Source organism: Gracilinanus agilis, chromosome 6 (genome assembly GCF_016433145.1).
Source record: "Gracilinanus agilis isolate LMUSP501 chromosome 6, AgileGrace, whole genome shotgun sequence".
Taxonomy (NCBI): Eukaryota; Metazoa; Chordata; class Mammalia; order Didelphimorphia; family Didelphidae; genus Gracilinanus; species Gracilinanus agilis.
Genome location: NC_058135.1, coordinates 230,961,219 through 230,981,719, shown reverse-complemented (window position 1 = coordinate 230,981,719; position 20,501 = coordinate 230,961,219). Strand labels below are relative to the sequence as shown.

Genomic DNA, 20,501 nt, shown 5'->3' with positions numbered 1-20,501 from the left:
CCTTTTGTAAGGCAAAATTTGGGTGCAAAAATTTTTTGACATGTTAGAAGAATATATCACATCAAATAAGATAAAATTTGATGTGGATATGGGATTTAGTATATAGAGCACTCCTGATAAGATCTGTGACTATTTGGCAATAAGCAGCCTTAGAGTACTATTCGGGGTAGGGAGAGGTTAATTGATTTGCCCAAGGTTAGATAGTATTATTCAGATATAGGATTTACCCAATGTCTTCCTGACTATAGAATTAACTCTCCACCTATTGTACCACACTTTCTCTATGAATGAAATTTTAAAGGGATAAATGGAAAGTTCTTTGCATGGGCTAAAAAGATCTATTTGATAAATATAGAATAGAGGAATAGTGGCTATATAACAATTCATGTAAAAGGATTTTGGGGTTTTAGTGAACTACTTAGGTTTATATAAGTATACAATGTGAAAAGGACACAATAAAAGCAAGTGCTATTCTAGGATGTATTGATGCATAATATAGGTAATAGTTATCTTTTGCGTTGTTCTAGTCACTTTTCAAATTTCATATAAAGTTATTGGTATCACATTTAGGAAGGATATAAGTAAGCTGGAGAACATCCAATAAGACAACCAGAATGATGATCATTTCATATGAGGATTGGTTGAAAGAACTAGGGATATTTAACCTAGAGGAAAAAAGGGAACTTAGAAAGTATAGTATAACAATCTTCAAGAATTTGGCATTTGAAAGATGCCTTTGAATTGTTCTGTTTTACTCAGAGGGAAAAACCTAGAGCTTTTTTTTTTTTTCTTTTCTTTTCTTTTTTTTTAAACCCTTGTACTTCGGTGTATTGTCTCATAGGTGGAAGATTGGTAAGGGTGGGCAATGGGGGTCAAGTGACTTGCTCAGGGTCACACAGCTGGGAAGTGGCTGAGGCCGGGTTTGAACCCAGGACCTCCTGTCTCTAGGCCTGACTCTCACTCCACTGAGCTACCCAGCTTCCCCCTGAACCTAGAGCTTTAAATAGAAGTTACACAGAGGGAGATTTGTCATGGTATAAAGAAAAACTATTTAATACCCAGAACTATACAAAAGTAGAATGGAAGGGGGCAGCTGGGTAGCTCAGTGGAGTGATAGTCAGGCCTAGAGACAGGAGGTCCGGGGTTCAAACCCGGCCTCAGCCACTTCCCAGCTGTGTGACCCTGGGCAAGTCACTTGACCCCCATTGCCCACCCTTACCAATCTTCCACCTATGAGACAATACACTGAAGTACAAGGGTTTAAAAAAAACAAAAACAAAAACAAAAACAAAAAGTAGAATGGACTGCTTTAGAGGTGGTGGGTTTCCTCCCCTTGGAGGTCCTTAACCAGAGGTTGACTGACCACTTAGCGTATTATGAGAGGGATTCTTGGTCATCTATGAGTTAGACTAGGTAGCCTCTGAAATCCTTTGTGGATCTTAGATTCTGTGATAGTTCTGGAGCCTCAGTACTTAACAATTGATTCTATTTATTGACCAGACAAGAGATATTGTTCTTTGCTAAAGTATAATGCTTAATTATGACAAAAACACTAAAGAATTGGACTAGTAGAATATTTCATCAGTGCTGTATATATGTATGTGTGGACATGTACATGCATGCATATATGTAGTTCAATCAAGGGAATCCCCTAATCATTTTGATGAGTTTATCCAGAGATGAGCCTTTGTGTGGGGAATTTGGATAAGTGACTGATCAAGCAAATTTCTTGGATGAATTCAGCTCGAGCTTACAGGATACCAAAAGGCTACCTTGTTAAAAGGGACAAAAAGAAGACAGATAATGTAATGGACAGAATGTTGGACATGTGAAATCAGAAATGTGCAAGTTCAAATTCTACTTCAGACATTTGCTAACTAGGTGACCCTGAGCAAGTCACTTTAGCACCCCTTTGTGGCTCGATTTCCATCTATTAAAAATGAGGGGGTTGCACTTGATGGCCTCTAAAAACTCTTCCAATTCTGTCTAGTTGTGTTTTTTTTCTCTTTTTTACCTAATAGATTTTATAGTATAGAAGATACACACACACACGTGTATATATATATATATATACATATATATATATATATATGTATGCAAAAGATGAGGTGTTCATCCTCAACCCCTAGGACCAACTAATGGTTGCTTTTCAGAAGAATCATGTGGAAGACTGTATATTTAAATGCTTTGAATTCATTTTAATTTTATTCTATGTATTTTTTTATATCAGTGATTCCCAAAGTGGGCGCTACCGCCCCCTGGTGGGTGCTACAGCAATCCACAGGGTGATGGCCACAGGTGCATTTATCTTCCCTACTAATTGCTATTAAAATTTAAAAAAAATTAATTTCCAGGGGGCTAAGTAATATTTTTTCTGGAAAGGGGACAGTAGGCCAAAAAAGTTTGGGAATCACTGGTTTATATGTACATGTCTCCCTTACTAAAATGTAACTTAGAGTAGGAGTTATTTCATATTTTGGCATTTGTATCCCCAGTGCCTAGCACATAGTAGATGCTTAATAAGTACCTGTTGGTTGATTGATTGATTGATGTGTTTGCCTAAGTGGCCTTTGAAGAAAATGTCTAGACCTCAAGATCCTTTATATCTTCTACATTTTTCAAGTTCTAAGCAAAGAGAGCAGAGACATGAGGCTGAACTTCCTAGCACCAAGTGTTGGTAGAACCAGTGCAGTGGTGAAGTATCCTGGAGAAGTATATGAGAGCTGCATATGATGAATCACATTTTTTAACAGGGAACTTTTGATCGATATTAGTACAGATGGCCTTTTCAGAGAAGTAAGATTTCTCAGTACTTGCTTCTAGGCTTGTTTCATAAATAACCCCAGTTGAAGAAGAATATGCATTTATTGGAAAAAGAAGAGCATCATGCAGATTGTTGATGGAAATGGGAGATGTAGCAGCAAGGGAATAGACTTATATCATGGGTTGGGGTAGAGGGAGGAAAAGGATAAGAACACATCACCCTATCACTACATCTGCTATAACTGAATTATTTGGACAGTGTATCCTTTAAAACACACACACACACACACACACACACACACACACACACACACACAAAACTCTTACCTGCTGTCCTAGAAGGTTCCAAGGTAGAAGACCAGTAAGTGCTAGGCACCTGGGGTTGTGACTTGCCCAGGGTCACACAGATAGGAGGTGTCTGAGTTAAAATTTAAACCCAGGACTTCCCAGCTCCAGGCCTGAAACTTTATCTACTGAGCCATCTACTTGCTCTTTACAGTGCATTTCTGATAAGATGCCTTTGTAGTAGCCAAAACATATATTCCTCCAAGGTGAGGTTAAGGCCTCAGAAAATCTCTTTAGCATATAACAGGTGCTTCCTGAAGGACTGGTGTGTTTTCTATCTAGCAACAACAAATCATATTACCTTTGTTGGGGGGAGGGTTCTCCTGCTAGGACCAATAAAATTAAGTAGAGGGGACACTATCAAGAGCACTAGATATGGAAGATTGCTTGTGGGCTGGTGTGAGGTCCTTTGTGTTTGTGGTTTTGTTTTTTTTTTAATTTAAATTTTCTGTGGGTTGAAATAAAGCTATCTCATACACAATATGTATTTGTTACCTTGAATGCCTATAAAGCATCTGAGAAACCTATTGCTCACATTTGTGGAAACTTATCCATGAGCTATATATAAGCTATATTCAGAGACTTCTCTGAGTAAACTCTGCCTGAAAACAATAATAAGTAAAAGAGAATATGACTTTTTTTTGAGAGAAGCTCTACAAGATTATTGGTCCATATGAATACAGTCCATATGGACTTTGGCTTATAGCAATACAGCCTACCTTTTGGACACTAAAACCCAACCTCTGATTCTCATGAAAAAGGAGTATAAAATAAAAGCATGCACACATTTTTGACACTGTTCTTAGACACGATAGTGAAAATTCTAGTAATTATAATAAGAGGGAAATGACCAACATAATCAATAGAGTAATATTCTTCTGGCTAATTTTAGAGTTTCAACTGTGAATTTAAAAACCCACCATATTATTCTCAGAAGGGCCCTTTTGGCTTGCAAGATCCCCAGAGGGTTCTGTGACGAAACACTTGTCTGTCCTCATAGAAAAATGTTTCCTCTTCAACGGTCGGCAACCTTTTTGGCTGTGAGAGCCATAAACGCCTGCGGAAGGAGGAGGATGGAGGTGGAAGGCGCTGGAATATGGGGCGGGGGCTGAAGGGCCTCCTGGGGCACATCCTGGGGCTCTGCCCAGACTGGCTGGTCAAGAGGTGGAGCCAGATATTGCCAACCCCAGCTCTAGCAGCTGAGGAAATAACGTCTCAAGTAGTTGCTTGGAGAGCTATATCTGGGGAAGCCACCAGGTGGTACTCTAAGCTTGACATGCAATTGATCATCCAATGACACACGCAGAAACTTCTCTTAAGCCTTGAGAACAGGCTCACTCACTCTGTACTCTCACAGCCATTTCAACCCTTCCCAACACTTACATTTCTCTAGTGTCTTCTTGGGTTCCTATCAAGGTATCTCAATATTCCAAATAACATCCTTTGCTTGCCTTGAGCCTCCACCCATTGGATCCCTCATCTTGCTTTCCCTTTCAGCTTGGTTCTCCCCAAAGAATTCACTCAATTGGCATTCAAATTAAATGAAATTTCATTTACAATGAAAGCAAAATTCAAAAGTAACAGAGCAATTGTGAACAGCTTCAAATTCTTTTACCCTTTTCTGTGACATGGCTCATAGATCTCCTGGGGGAAAAGAAAGGCTTAAAGATCTGGATATCTGTAGAGAAGCACTTTCAATCTTCTCTTTTCCAAAGCCCCAGGGGAGAAGAGGAAATCATCACTTTCTAGGACTTGTTCCCTTGCAAGGCTAGAAAATGAATAATCTTCTTCTGTTGGCCAGTTACTGACTCACAGCATATGTAAACTGTTCTATACCAAATCTATGTATATCATAAATACTCTCATATCTGAGAAATTTTTCAGTAGTCTTAAAAAATTGTCCATACAGCCTTTAGACATGGATGGTTTTCCTCACTTGGAATAGTATCTTTGCTCTAAGATTTACAGTTCCTACCAAATGAGTTTCGTAGAAGTGTGAATATGTGTGAACAGAACCCATTCTGCTCAATGGCCAAAACGATATGGATCTGATGAAGTGACCAGGACCAAATTTTCATACCCATTGAATGTTATCACAGTCACTGATGTCAAGTGTTGATTCCAGATCAATTGTTAAGAGCTTTCACTGTAGATCATACTTACTAGTTTGGCTATGTTTCTATCCAATCTTGTTTTTCCATTTTAAAAAATCTTAGAGACAAAGAAAAAAAATGAAGGTCCCTGAGAATTTAGAGAATTATTTTTAGTTTTCAAAATTTTTGTTATAATACATTTTAGTTTTTTCCAAGATTACACATCAATATGATTTTAAAATATTTGTTTTCAATATTTTGCAATCCATGTTCTCTCTCTCCTTCCCATGAAGGCAGGTAATGACATAGGTTATACATATATTTTTATATAATATATATTTTCATGTTCATCATGTTGTGAAACAAGACATATTGCTTTCTCTGGGCAAAAATTCATGGAGGAAATAAAGAATGTTACTTTCAATTTGCATTTAGATTCTATTCCTTCTATGATGGTAAATATCTTTTTTGGGGGGCATGAGTCTCTTAGAATTGTCCTGGATCCTTGTCTTGTTGATAATAATTGCATTCACAGTTGAACATTATACATTTTTGTTGTTACTGTGTGCAATACTCTTCCTGTTCTGCACACTTCACTTTGCCTTACTTCATAAATCTTTACAGGATTTTTTTTAATTGTTACAACCACAAATGCCACATGTTGACTCCAGAACGATTTATGAGAGCTTCTATAGCAGATCATATGAATTTGATTATGTTGCTATGTAGTATTATATTTCACATTTAAAAAGTCCTAGATAAACATGGATAAAGAAAAAAATAAATGGAAGCCCCTGAGAACTTGATGAATTTCTTGCACAATTCATTTCTGTGTTTGTACTTTTTCTGATCCCTGTGGATTTCAAATGGCATTCTAATGACGTAGGTTAATTTAGTTTAAGGATGCTCAAGGGATCCCAAATGCTAATAAATCCAACATAAATACTCTTCTAACATGCAAGGACAATAAGTTGCAGTCTAATGTTATCATTTTCTGGACTCAATAGGTACCATTGTTTTTCTTAATTTTGCTAGAAAATGCATAGATTTGATTTTCATTTTGCAGTTCATTTCAGGGAAACATGTCTATTCTTCTTGCCACACCTGGCTTTATATTATTTTTTCAGTTTTACATGGAGTTTAATGCATCTTTTCATTTTTCTGAGTTTCTCTCTCTCTTTCTGTTTTAATGAGTAATATCCATTTCTGATTTTTATCTTGATGTGTCTGATCCTTTCTAGGGTCATTTAAAGTCAATGGTTTGGAAGTGAGTGATATGCAAGAAGTATTATTACAGTCTGATAGTAAGTAAATTCTGATCTTCCACTGGCCAAGTCAAATATCCTGAAACATCACTACAAACAGTAAATACCTGACAGAATGTGGTTAAGTAAGAATACCTTAGGAAGTGAAGATCACCGTGTATATATATANTATTTCTAGGGGTATATGCTGTTACGCTGGTTGGTAACCTTACCATAATTATCTTGATTAGAAATAGCTCCCAGCTTCATACTCCAATGTACCTTTTTCTAAGCCATTTGGCTTTTGTGGATACTGCATATTCCTCATCAGTGACACCTGTTATGCTCAAAAACTTCCTTGTAGATAAAACTTCAATCCCTCTGGGAGGCTGTGTAGCCCAGATGTTCTGTGGTGCCATCTTTGGGACCATCGAGTGTTTTCTGCTGGCTGTGATGGCGTATGATAGATATGTGGCCATCTGTAGCCCTTTACTCTATTCCACCAACATGTCTACTAAAGTCTGCTCTCTGTTACTCATCATCTCCTATGTAGGTGGTTGTGTGACTGCTTGGATCTTTACTGGTTGCTTATTGAATCAGTCCTTCTGTGGACCCAATGAGATCAATCATTTCTTCTGTGATTATTCACCAGTTTTAAAGCTTTCCTCCTACCATGATGATCTTGATGAAATCCTTCCAGCTGTCTTTGCTGGGTCAGTAATGATGACCACAGTATTAATTATCATAATCTCCTATATATATATCCTCTTCTCTGTCCTGAAGATAAGCTCCACTGAGGGGAGATCCAAAGCTTTCTCAACTTGCACCTCCCACCTCACAGCAGTCACTCTGTTCTATGGGACCACTACATTTATTTATTTGATGCCCAAGTCCAGCTACTCAACAGATGAGAATAAAGTGGTTTCTGTTTTCTACATTGTAATGATTCCTATGTTGAACCCCCTGATCTACAGCCTGAGGAACAATGAAGTGAAAGGAGCTTTGAGAAAACTGATGAGTAAGAAACGCCTTTTTTCTTGAAATCTACTTACTACAACAAGTATTTATTAGGTAAATACTGTGTCCTAGGCACAGGGTATTTTTTAGTTATACAATACAAAAATCAACCATTATCTGCCTTTAAGGATCCAATATTCTACTGTTATAAAGTGATATCAATAAAGAGGATTTAGAAAAGGAATATTTTCATTGTGAAGGGTTAAATATATGAATTTATCTGTTAATTGCAAAGGTCTGAAAATGCTTACAATGTTCTATAAACATGGACCTTCCAGTTCTGCAAGGAACAGATAGAAGTGCCCTTTCTTTTTTCTTTCAGTCTATGATTGTATTTGGATCTTGCAACACAACTTTTGTGTTCATTTTGGGGGTTGTTCTCCCCATTTACAATGTTATAATCACCATTTATGTTTTCTTGACTCTATCATTGCTCTGTATCAGATCATGTAAATATGTCTATGTGTTTGAACTCATTGTATTTTTTATTTCTTATGTGCCACAATTTATTAATCCTTTACTCAATCACTAGGCATTTACTTTTTTCCAATCCATTGCTTCCATGAAAGTGTTACTTCACATATTTTGGTATATGCAAGATCTTTCCTTTTATCAATAACCACCTTAGTGGCATAATATATCAATAAAAATGTATTCTTTTTGTATGGGATAATTCTTTGTAAGCTTGGAGAGATACTAGAAGGAATTTAGGTTATATGTAAACAAAAGATATCAATAAAGAATCATTTAAAAACGTTTGATATGAGTATTCTCTTACTACAATGAAAATCAGAAAATAGATTTTGCATGGTGACACAGGTATGACTAGATCAAATTGCTTACCTTCTCTGGCAACAGGGAGAGAAGGGAGGGAAGGAGGAAGGGAGACAATTTGGATCTTATAATTTCAAAACAACTTATGTGGAAAATTATTTTTACATGTAACTGGTAAAATAAAATACCTTTTTAAAAATTAATTCATTTAAAACCTTTAGTATGATATGCTGCATTTGGAAGGGAAATTGGTAGGACTAATACTTTGTAGCAACTGTTGTAAGTTTTAGCCTCCTTTTCCAGGGCTGAGGTGGCTCACAGAATGTTTTTATATCTGGCCTTGCAATATCTTCTTAGTAAGTGTATCTTTTGTGTAAAGTTAATTGGTGATAATTAATTAAGTGATGTTAGGGAACAAACAATGCCTTAAATGATGATGCACGGGAAATAAAAATTGGGACCAGAGGTTGATATTGAGGACATCATACCTGAACAAACAGGGAGAGGGAGTTCAAGCTAATACTATGAGAAAAAAAACAACATAATCCCTTAAGGTTACTCCTCAAGAACCTTGAGGGAATTCATAGCCAGCCTTGCTCTGTGGCCCTTGACTTATCAGTGTGAATGAGAGTTGGGACAAGTACTCTCAGAACCTCGGTGAACTGCAAAATTATACAATGGGAAATTATGAGTATAAAGAGAAAGACTAATATTGTGAAATTTCCAATTATTGTATGAGGTGATTATGATCAGATTATAGTAAAAAATTATTTCTCAAATTCTGTCTTATTGGGTAAAAGGCAGAAATGTAGAACAACAGAACAGAAGAGGCAATGCAAAATTATAATCAAAGTTAAATGTTTTAAAAATACTTTAAAAATGAAGATTAAAAAGTAGTGGGGACAGTTGCCATTTTTAAACAGTGCATAATGTCAACCAGGACAAATAGAATTTTAGGCTGAATTAAGAGAAGCAAGGATCAAAAATTGGGAAAGTGATTTTTTTCTCTGGATTCTCCCTTCATAAAACAAAATGTGGACTATTATTTCATACTTAGCCTCCTTGATTCAGAAAAACATTAAAAATCTGGAGACCCAACCTGGTGGTCAATCAACAAATATTTGTAGTACTTCCTATATGCCAGACACTATGCTAATAACTTGGAATACAAAGGAAAGAAAAATGGTCCCAACCATCCAGGAGCTCACATTCCATTTGGAAAAACACAGAAATTGTGAACAGCTAGGTGGCTCAGTGGATTGAGAGTCAGGACAAGAGATGGGAGGTCCTGGGTTCAAATTTGGCCTCAGCTACTTCTTAGTTGTGTGATCCGGGGAAAGTCACTTAACTCCCTTACATTCTCACCGCCCCCCCCCAACAAAAAAAGGAAAGACACCAAGTTATCTAGGCACATAATTATTAAATATAAAGTAGATGGAAAGTAATGTGAGGGAAAAGCAATCCTTAGTTTAAAAGGCATGGAAAGGCTTCTTGTAGAATATGGGATTTGAGATGCCCTAAGGAGACCCAGGAAAGCTAATAGGCAGAGGTGGGATAAGCAATTTTTTCAGGAATGTGATATATCCATATACAGAGATGGAGTGTCATATATTGGGAAAGAGAAAGAGTCCAGTGAAACTGAATTGAATATGCATGGATGGAAGCAAAATATAAAACTATATAAAACTAAAGAAGTAGGAAGGGGCCAGGTTGTAAAGAACAGAATGATTTCAGAAAGAACTGGAAAGACCTACATGAACTGTTGTAGAGGGAAATAAGCAGAACCAGAAGCACACAGTACAAAGTAACAGTAATATTGTGGAATGATCAACAGTGAATGACTTAGCTACTCTCACCAGTTGAATGATCCAGGACAATTCTGAAGGTCTTCTGACAAAGAATGCTTTCCACCTCAAGAGGAAGAACTGTTGCTGTTGGAATGCAGATCAAAGTAGGTCTTTCCAGCTCTTTCTGAAATCATTCTGTTCATCATTTTTTATAGCACAACAACATTTCTTCACCATCATATACCACAACTTTCTCAGCCTTTCCCCAATTGATGGACATCTCCTCAATTTCCAGTTCCTTCCCTCCACAAAAAAAAGGCTACTATAAATATTTTTCTACACATAGGTTCTTTACCCTGCCTTTTTTTTTTAATCTCTTTGAGATATAGACCTATTAGTGGTATTCTGGATCAAAGGATGTCTACAGTTTTATATATAGCCTTTTGGGCATAGTTCCAAATTGCCTAACAGAGTGGTTGGATCAATTCACAACTCTACCAACCTTGCATTATTGTTTCAGTTTTGCCATATATCATTCAATATTTTTCACTTTCCTTTCATGTCATATTGGCCAATCTGATAGGTGTGACGTGGTACCTCAGATTTGTTTGAATTTGTATTTCTTTAATAAAGAATGATTTAGAACATTTTTCATATGATTATTGATAGCCTTGGTTTCTTCATGTGAAAACTATGCTTTGACCATTTGTCTATTTGGGGAATGGCTTATATTCTTATAAATTTGTCTTAGTTCTCTATGTAATTTAGAAATGAGACCTTTATCAGAAAAAATTGTTATAAAATCTCCCCCTCTCTATCCAGTTTGTTATTTCCCTTCTAATCTTGGTTAGATTGGTTTTGTTTGTATAAGAACTTTAACATTTAATATAGTCAAAATTATTCATTTTACATCTTGTAGTGTTCTCTGTCTTTGGTTTGGTCATAAATTCTTCCTTTCCCTCTATCTGACAGGTAAACTATTCTATATTATCCTAATTTACTTATGATATCACTCTTTATGAATAAATCATATACCCATTTTGACTTTATCTTGGTATATGACAGTGTTGGTAAACCTTTTAGAGATTATGTTCCCAAACTGCACCCTCAAACCACTTGTGGACCCCCTGAATTACCCCAGATAAGGGAGGGAAAAAGTGCTCCCATATGGGCTGCTGGACAGAGGGGTGGGGCACATGAAAAATGTCCTTGGGTGCTCTGGATTGGGGAATGGAGCAATCCTCTCCAGCATGCAGGAGCACACATACCATTTGTTCACCAATGCAGGTATAAGTTATTAGATATTGATCTATACATAGTTTCCATCATACTTTTCCAATTTTTCCAGCAATTTTTGTCAAATGGTGAGTTCTTATCCTCAAAGCTGGGATCTTTGGGTTTACCAAACACTAGATTGCTAAGATCATTTATCCCTAATCTATTTCATTGACCCACTATTCTGTGTCTTAGTACCAGATTGTTTTGATGATTACTGATTTGTAGTATAGTTTGAGATTTGGTACTGCTAGGTCACCATCCTTCACATTTTTTAAATTAATTCCTTTGATATTTTTGATATTTTATTCTTCCAGAAGAATTTTTTATTATTTTTTCTAGTTTTATAAAATAATTTTTGGTTGTTTGATTGGCATGATACTGAATAAGTAAATAATTTAAATAGAATTGCAATTTTTCTTCTATTAGCTTGACCTACCCACGAGGAATTAATGTTTCTCCAATTGTTTAGATCTGACTTAATTTTTGTGAGGTGTTTTATAATTGTGTTCATATAATTTCTATATTTGTCTTGGCAATTAGATTCCTAAGTATTTCATATCATCTAGAGCTATTTTAAATTTCTCTTTTTATCTCTTGATGCTGGATTTTGTTGAAAATATAGAAATGTTTGTGATTTATGTGGATTTATTTTTTATCCTGCAACTTCACTTAAATTATGAATGATTTCAAATGGTTTTTTAGTAGATTGTCTAGAATTCTCTAACTATACCACTATATCATCTGCAAAGAGTGATAGTTTAGTTTCCTTATTGCCTAACTTAATTACTTCCATTTCTTTTTCTTTCCTTATTGCAAAAGCTAGCATTTCTAGAACACTATTAAATAAAAGTGATGATAATGGGCAGCCTTTCTTCACTCCTGATCCTATTGGGAAGGCTTATAGTTTATCTCCATTATAGATGGTAGATACCACTTATTATTTCAAGGAATGGCCCATTTATTCCTATACTTTCTAGTGGTTTTTAATAGGAAAGAGTGTGGTATTTTGTTAAAGGCTATTTCTGCATCTATTGAGATAATGTATTAATATGGTCACTTATGGTGATAGTCTTCCTAATTTTAAACCAACTTTGCCTTCTGGAATATCATATTCCAAGCTTTCTGATCCTTTAATGTAGAATGTGCTAAATCCTCTGTAATTTTGACTGTGACTCCATGATATTTGAACTATTTCTTTCTGTCTGCTTGCAGTATTTTTTCCTTGACATGGGAGCTTTTGAATTTGGCTATAATAATTTTAGGAGTTGTTATTTGGGAATTTATTTCAGGAGGTGATTGGTAGATTTTGGTGCTCTAGGGATGTCCATAATTACTGATACCCCACAAAAGCATTCCATACACTAATAAATGCATATAACTCTGGTGCTGAGTTTCTAGACTACTTTTTATTTGTTACAATCTGTTAGTTTCTTTTTGCATTACTTTCTAATCTCTTTCCCATATTTCCTCTGCCTAGCTTATTTGAATTTTGAATTCTTTTCTGAGTTCTTCTAGTTCCTGAGACCAATTCTTGCTTTTCTTAAAGTTTTGTATGTGACTGCTGTGATGTTACTATTGCCTGTAGAGTTTGTGCTTTTCTTTTCTTTGTCTCCATAAATTTTTTTTCTGTTTGCTCATTTTCCCAGTCTCTTTTCCCCCTTTTAACTTAAAGGTGGACTCTGTTCTCAGGGTAGAGAGGGTATGTCTTAAACTACAGTTTTTCCTTAATGCTAACCTCAGCTCTTAGGTTTTTGCAAGTTTCAGTTCTTCCAAGATGGTATGATGGCCTATGAACTGGGAGATTTGAAAGCCATGTCCTACCACTCATTCGATCTCCTTTAGGAACTGCTGATTGCTTGCAGAGCTTAGAACCCTGGAGATATCTGATGCTGGGTCTCAGGGACTTACCTCAAGCTTGGGCAGGGGCTTTGGGCTTCATACTACATTTACATAGGCCAAGTGTACTACAGACTAACTTGCACTGTGGCTTGGGGTCTTAGTACAAATTTGGTCAGGTCTCTGGGCCTCCCCTTAGGCTACCACCAGCACCATCTAGGATCACCGTGGACATCCTTGTATGGGAGTTGTGCTTGGGTTTTAGTCCTCACTGCAGGCTTTAACAGGGTTTTGGGACCTCTCTCTGGGCTTACAATAGCCTAGTACACTTTGGATGGCCCTGCAGTGGAGCTTGGGGCCTCACCAAAGGCTTAGGCAGGAGCTCTGGGCTTCTCTTTAGGCTTATATGCCACAAGTACACTATGAAGTGCATTAGGCCTTGAGTCCTCACTGCTGGGTTGCTCTAGGGCAGGGGTCAGCAAAGTATGGCTCTTGAGCCATATCTGGCTCTTTTGAGGGCCAGATATGGCTCTTTCTGCAGGAGCCATAAAGTCAATTTTTTTTCAGGCACTGTTACAGGAGCGCGCACTGTGAGCACTATATGGCACTCATGAAATTACATTTTAAAAAATGTGGCATTTATGGCTCTCACAGCCAAAAAGGTTGCTGACCCCTGCTCTAGGGCTTGGAATTTCAAGGGGTGGGTGTGGGGTGATCTGCTGTTAGCTTAGGCAGGGTATCAGGATCTTGACGTTTTCTGGGGTCTAGGTTTAATACCTGGAGCAGTAGATGGGGGAAAGTGGGTGGCTTACCATGTCTTGTGCTGGTACTACTTGATGTGGCTTTGCTGTTCTTCTCTCACCTCAGTGAAATAGATTCTCTTTGCCTACCTTCCAAGTTGTTTCTGTAGGAGAGTTACTTCACTCTGTTTCCTTGTTAGTTCTGTCACCTCAATACTTATTCTGAGGTGTTATTTTAAAGTTGGTGGGAGAGAATTCTCAGAGCAGTTCCAGTTTTCTGTGCTTCTACTCCACTAGCTTTAAAATGATTTAATTTTTGTAACATGTTACATAGAAATGGTTAGTGGAGTTTTAAGAGAGTAAATTGATACTCTTTTTAGGAGCAAGAGAAATATGTTTTGATTATGGTTCCAGGTTAGGCAAAAGGGAAGATGGAGTTAGCAGTGATAGAATTTTGCTCTTAAGGAGATGAATTGGAAGCAATGTGTGGCATAGCTTTAACTCACTTTGTCTGATATGGTGGAACAAATCAGGCAATTATTAATGTATATTAAAATGGATAATTCTGATGTCGAAGAAATACTATATTGGATAGAGTTTATTGTAACCATTTTACTTGAATGCCAAGTTCAGAGTTTTCTTTGAAACCTTTTGTAACCACATATGTTATATGAACCAGGAGAACATTGGACAAAGTAAGAGCAATATTGTACCATGGTCAACTATGAATAACAACTTTTCTCAGCAAAACCAGGATCCAATACAATTATGAGAGAACTATGATTAAAAATGATCTCTATCTCAAGATTAAGAAATGGTGGAGAATGCAGATTGAAGCATATGTTAAATTTTTTTGATTTTTGTTTTTTTCTTTCACAACATGACCAATTTGGAAACAGGTTTTATCTGACTATACATGTATAACCTTTATCAAATTGCTTGCCTTCTCATAGAGGGAGAAGGGAAGGAAAGGTGAGAGAAAATACCGAACTCAAAATTATAAAAACCTAAGGATAAAAATAATTTTACATGTAATTGGAAAAGATAAAATATTTTTAAATCTTAAAAAAGAACATCAAAATATTTTTACATAAAATTAAGCAAATTTGAAAATATAAAAATAATATATTTTACAAAGAATGAGGCAATAGGGATATATTACAAATAATTTAATAAGACCAGGTAGATGGTACAATGGATAAAGCACTGGGACTGCAGTCAGGAAGACCTGAATTCTATACCAGCTTCTGGTAATTATTAGCTGTGTGACCCTGGACAAGTTATTTAAGCCCTGTCTGCCTCAGTTTCCTCATCTGCAAAATAAACTCCAAAAGAAAATGTCAAGCATCTCCAATATCTTTGCCAAGAAAATGCCAAAAGGAATAATGAAGAGTTGGACATGACCAAAATGATAGAACAACAATTTAAATTAGGTCATTTCTTTGTAAAATTTAGCATGGGTGAAAAGCATTGTGAGGGTTATTTAGCAATTAATTTAGTAATAGTGTTGGACCTAGCAGGAAGGGCTGGAGGATTCCAAGATGGAATGAAGGAGCAGGAAGTGGGGCTTCTGCTCTGAGACTCCATTAGTGGTTGGGACATAACTGTTGCTAACCCTGGGAGATCTCAGAGTTAGGGAAAAACTTGCATCCAGATTCCCTGGGATCCTGAGAGGTGGAGGCTTTCAGCAAGTGGACAAGACCTGCAGAGCAGCACCAAGTGGAGAAGTGGTTTGGGATCTGGTGGACAGCATTTCAAACTCACTCACCCTACCTGGGTACCCTGGATCATTTGGTGGTTTGGCTCTTGGCATCCTGTGACCATCCTTGGATTACCGTGAGACCCCAATTGAAAACCATTCTCAGGCCTTTTAGCTGAGCTGACCAAACCTGGCTGGAACCAGGTTTGAAGGAGCTTTCCCTATGACTTCAGTACTGTTTCCTTTGGACCCTGCCTGGCTTAGGTCAATAGAATAGTGTAGTCAAGTCCTTCCCTTGCCCCTGTGGTTTGCCCTTAGGTTTCAAGTGTAGAATCCCCTATCCCATGCTTTATTTAGTTACCCTCAATTAAACTGTATAAACTTTTACCTTTGCCTGCTGGTTCCATAGACCCTGGCCTAGGGTGGCTGATTGACTATTGGGCCAATTGCCATTCCTGTGTCAGTTAAAAGCTTGGCAGTAAACCCTGGTCTCCCTATCCTGGTTGGTCCTGTCTCTCCTTCAACCCAGTGTAAACCCACAAACCATTTAGATTACATTTTAATAATAATAGTTAATATCCCTGGTGCCTCGCCATTACAAAAGAGTGAAAAATATATTCAGAAATATGATTCATGGGTAAGAAATGAAAGAGTTCAAAGGCTTGTGATATATTTCCTGGGTCATAGAATATTGTTTCATATAACAAAAGATGTTATCTGGAGTAGTACATTTGGATCTGAACAAATCAGTAAATGGCAATCTAAACTTTAGATAGACACACTACATCAACAAACTAAACATGTGTGAGAGCCCCTAAAAAGCCCTAGCCCAAAAATACATTTTATTTTCTGTGAAAATACGCAGATTGTACTCCTATCTCTCAATCATGTTATTTCCCTAGTGTTTTCTTGGGTTTCTATGGATATTCCAAAAACAAGAATTGTTTGGCTCAAGAGTCATCACCCATTGGATCCTCCACCTTGATTTCATCCTTAACTCGACCTTTCCTTCAAAAAATTAATTCAAAGGAAATTCTATTTAATATACTGCAAACAAAATACAAGTATAGCAGTGATGTCCAACATAGTTTATTACATAGGTTTCATTATGTCTTTCTCTCTTCTTTGACATGATAGGCTAGGAAGACCTGAAGATCTTTGTAAGAAAGAGTTTTCAAAGAGAGAAGGAACAAGACCAAATCATCTTACCAAGCTTCAGAACCTCTTTTCCCTTTTCAGGACTAGGGAGTGAATGATCCTTATCTATTGGTTGTCAACTGATTCATAACATGTCAACTCTCCTATGGAAATTGCTGTGTCTTATATTTTAACTACCTTTATCTTTCAGGGAAATTAAAAAAAACAAACAAACCTTTATCTTCTGTCTTGGAATCCATACTAGGTATCAGTGCCAAAGTAAAAAGCAGTAAGTGCAAGGCAATTGGAGTTCAATGACTTGCCCAGGGTCATCAACTGGAAAGTACATGAGGCCAGATTTGAACTTAGGACTTTTTCTTTCCAGGCCTGTAGCTCAATTACCTAAGCCATCTAATTGCCTCTTTTCCATTATATTTTATCAGGAGCCATTAATAGATCTTCATTACTGTCTACACATATGGATAATTGTCCTCACTATGAATAGTATTTCTCTTCTAGGATATGCAGTTTTTACTAAGCTGAGTTTCACAGAGGATCTATCAGTCTCATATATGTTTATGTCTAATCAGTATGGGTTATGGTCTGACCGAAATGAATCTGGTGAGGTGATGAGGACAAATTTTCATGCCTAGTGAATATTGTTACAACCACAACTGCCACATGTCAATCCCAGAACAATTTCTGAGAGCTTCCATGGCAGATCATACTAATTTGGCTATGTTGCCAAATTATTTTTCACATTTAAAAAATGCTGAATAAACATAGATAAAAAATGGAATCCACTGAGAATTTGATGAATTTCTTGCAGAACTCATTTCTGTGTTTACAATTTTTCCAATCCCAGTTGATTTTAAATGGCATTTTAATGATGTTGGTTAATTTTCTTTTATGTTGCTCAAGGGATTATATCCCAAATGATACTAAATCCAACATAAATATTGTATTGCCATGCAAAGACAATAACTTGGAGTCTAATATTATCATCTTCTGGTGTCAATAGGTACCATTCTTTTCCTTAATTTTGCTAGAAAAATACATAGATGTGATTTTTACTTTGTAGTTCATTTCAGGGAGATATGTCTATTCCTCTTGCCACACCTGACTTTTAATGCACCCCCCCCCATCTCTTTTCTCTCTGCTTTAATGAGCAAAATCCTTTTCTGATTTTTATCTTCATTCCTTTTCTTTTGTGATGGGAGAAGACATTAGTTATACTAGAAAGTGTGCCTTTCTTTTTTGTCAATTAACATGAGGCAGATAACCTTTTCAGGCATGCAAAGTGGTCCTTTGAGGGATCAGGGACCACAAAGTAGACTCTCTTTCTTTGGAAAGGATTAACAGTGGTGGCTAGTTGCACATATACATTTGGATAGTCTCTTTATGTATTTAAGAAAGGTTCCTATGATGAGAATAAACTTTAGTCTTCACTTTTATAGGGTTCTTTTTCACATTTTCAGAATGGTAAAATTGACAGATCATACAGTATTGTTGATGCATGGGAGAAACTTGGAGAAAACAAACGTATTCTTCTCTGCCTTGCTTATTGGCCCACTTCCATGGGAAAAAAGGAGCAAAGTATGGGAGTATAATAGTAGCACTGGCATATAGGGGGTGGTCAGTAAATGTCTGCTAAATATCTCAATAGATATGTTCAACTTTTAGTCTTGTATTTTATTTTAACCTCCATTTCTTCTGTCTAATAGGTACTTCTTACCAAGACACATGTCTGGCAATAACTGCACTGCTGTGACTGAATTCATTCTTTTGGGGTTAACAGATGACCCAAATCTTTGTGTCATTCTGTTTGTGATATTTCTAGGGGTATATGCTGTTACGCTGGTTGGTAACCTTACCATAATTATCTTGATTAGAAATAGCTCCCAGCTTCATACTCCAATGTACCTTTTTCTAAGCCATTTGGCTTTTGTGGATACTGCATATTCCTCATCAGTGACACCTGTTATGCTCAAAAACTTCCTTGTAGATAAAACTTCAATCCCTCTGGGAGGCTGTGTAGCCCAGATGTTCTGTGGTGCTACCTTTGGGACCATCGAGTGTTTTCTGCTGGCTGTGATGGCGTATGATAGATATGTGGCCATTTGTAGCCCTTTACTCTATTCCACCAACATGTCTACTAAAGTCTGCTCCCTGTTACTCATTGCCTCCTACCTATGTGGTTTTGTGACTGCTTGGATCTTCATTGGTTGCTTATTGAATCAGTCCTTCTGTGGATCCAATAAGATCAATCATTTTTTCTGTGATTATTCACCAGTTTTAAAGCTTTCCTCTTACCAAGATGATTTTGCTACAATTTTTCCTGCTGTTTCTGTTGGGACAGTAATTATGATAACAGTGTTAATTATCATAATCTCCTATGTATATATCCTCTTCTCTGTTCTGAGGATAAGCTCCTCTGAGGGGAGATCCAAAGCTTTCTCAACTTGCACCTCCCATCTCACAGCAGTCACTCTGTTCTATGGCACCCTTACATTTATTTATGTAATGCCTAAATCCAGCTACTCAACAGATGAGAATAAAGTGGTGTCTGTTTTCTACATTGTAGTGATTCCTATGTTGAACCCCCTGATCTATAGTCTAAGGAACAATGAAGTGAAAGGAGCCCTGAGAAAACTGATGAGTCGAAAACAATTTTTTTCATGAATTTCACTTAAGTACAAGTTTTTATTAGGTACATACTGTGTCCTAGGCATTGGTCTAGTTTTGGTGAATACAAGTACGAAATTAACCATTATCTGCCTTTAAGGATCTAATATTCTACTGATATAATGCTTAAGTTTTACCAATAAATGGGATTTAGAAAATGAACATTTTCATTTTGAAGGGTCAAATATGTAAATTTAACTGTTCATTGCAAAGGTCTGAAAAAACAATGTTCCATAAATATGGAATTATACTTCTGCAAGGAGCAGATTAAAGTGCCTTTTCTTTCTTCGATTCCATGGTTGTATTTTATATTTTGCAATACTAATTTTCTATTAACTTGGGGGGTTGTTATTTCCATTTTCAATGTTAGAGTCACCATTTATGTTTTCTTGGCTCTGCTATCATCACTCTATCAGATTATGCAAATATCGTCTTTGTTTCTAAATTATTGATGTATTTTTTCCTATCTGCCACAATTTTTTAGCCTTCACTCAATCATGGGGCATTTGCTTTGTTTCCAGTTCATTGTTTCCATGAAAGTGATATTATATATGTATTTATATGTGCACATAATATGTGCATATATATACACACATATATATATATATATATACCTTTGTGGTATAATACATCTATAAAAATGTATTCTTTTTTACGGGATAGTTCTTTGTAAGAATTGAGGAGGGAGAGATACTAGAAGAAATTTAGGTCATATAAAAATAAAATATATCCAATAAAGAATCATTAAATGATAAAAACCTCTACAACCTGGCCCCTTCCTACATCTCTAGTCTTACACTTTACTCTCATCTATGTATGTTCAATCCAGCTTCACCAAGCTATTTGCCTTTTCCCAAACATGACCCTCTGTCTTATGTATCTTTACATTGACTGTATCACATGCCTGAAAACATCTCGTTTCCCTCCTCTGACACTTAGTTTCCATGAGTCTCCTTTAAGACAGCTTATACCCCATATTCTGCAAGAAGCCTTTCCATACTTTTTAAATGATGAATAGGTTTCTCACACACATGATGTTCCATTTACTTTGTCTTTAATATGTATGTGCCATTAAATTAGTATCTTTCTATATGTAATGTGAG

At 36.5% G+C, this 20,501-nt stretch overlaps 2 protein-coding genes across 2 annotated transcripts; both read left to right on the top strand.

The window, feature by feature from the left end:
• Positions 1-6,631: 6,631 nt before the first annotated feature.
• Positions 6,632-7,486, top strand: LOC123251394 (olfactory receptor 508-like). The gene has a single exon (XM_044680644.1). It carries the CDS (start codon positions 6,722-6,724, stop codon positions 7,484-7,486), a length of 765 nt encoding a protein of 254 aa, XP_044536579.1. The 5' UTR covers positions 6,632-6,721.
• Positions 7,487-18,456: 10,970 nt separating this feature from the next.
• Positions 18,457-19,395, top strand: LOC123251406 (olfactory receptor 480-like). Its single transcript, XM_044680655.1, has one exon. The coding sequence runs from the start codon at positions 18,457-18,459 to the stop codon at positions 19,393-19,395; it is 939 nt and encodes a 312-aa protein (XP_044536590.1).
• Positions 19,396-20,501: the final 1,106 nt, after the last annotated feature.

What these genes read in the sequence shown, in the direction of transcription:
- LOC123251394 (XM_044680644.1), top strand. Translation starts at nt 6,722, where the DNA reads ATGTACCTTTTTCTAAGCCATTTGGCTTTTGTGGATACTGCATATTCC.
- LOC123251406 (XM_044680655.1), top strand. Translation starts at nt 18,457, where the DNA reads ATGTCTGGCAATAACTGCACTGCTGTGACTGAATTCATTCTTTTGGGG.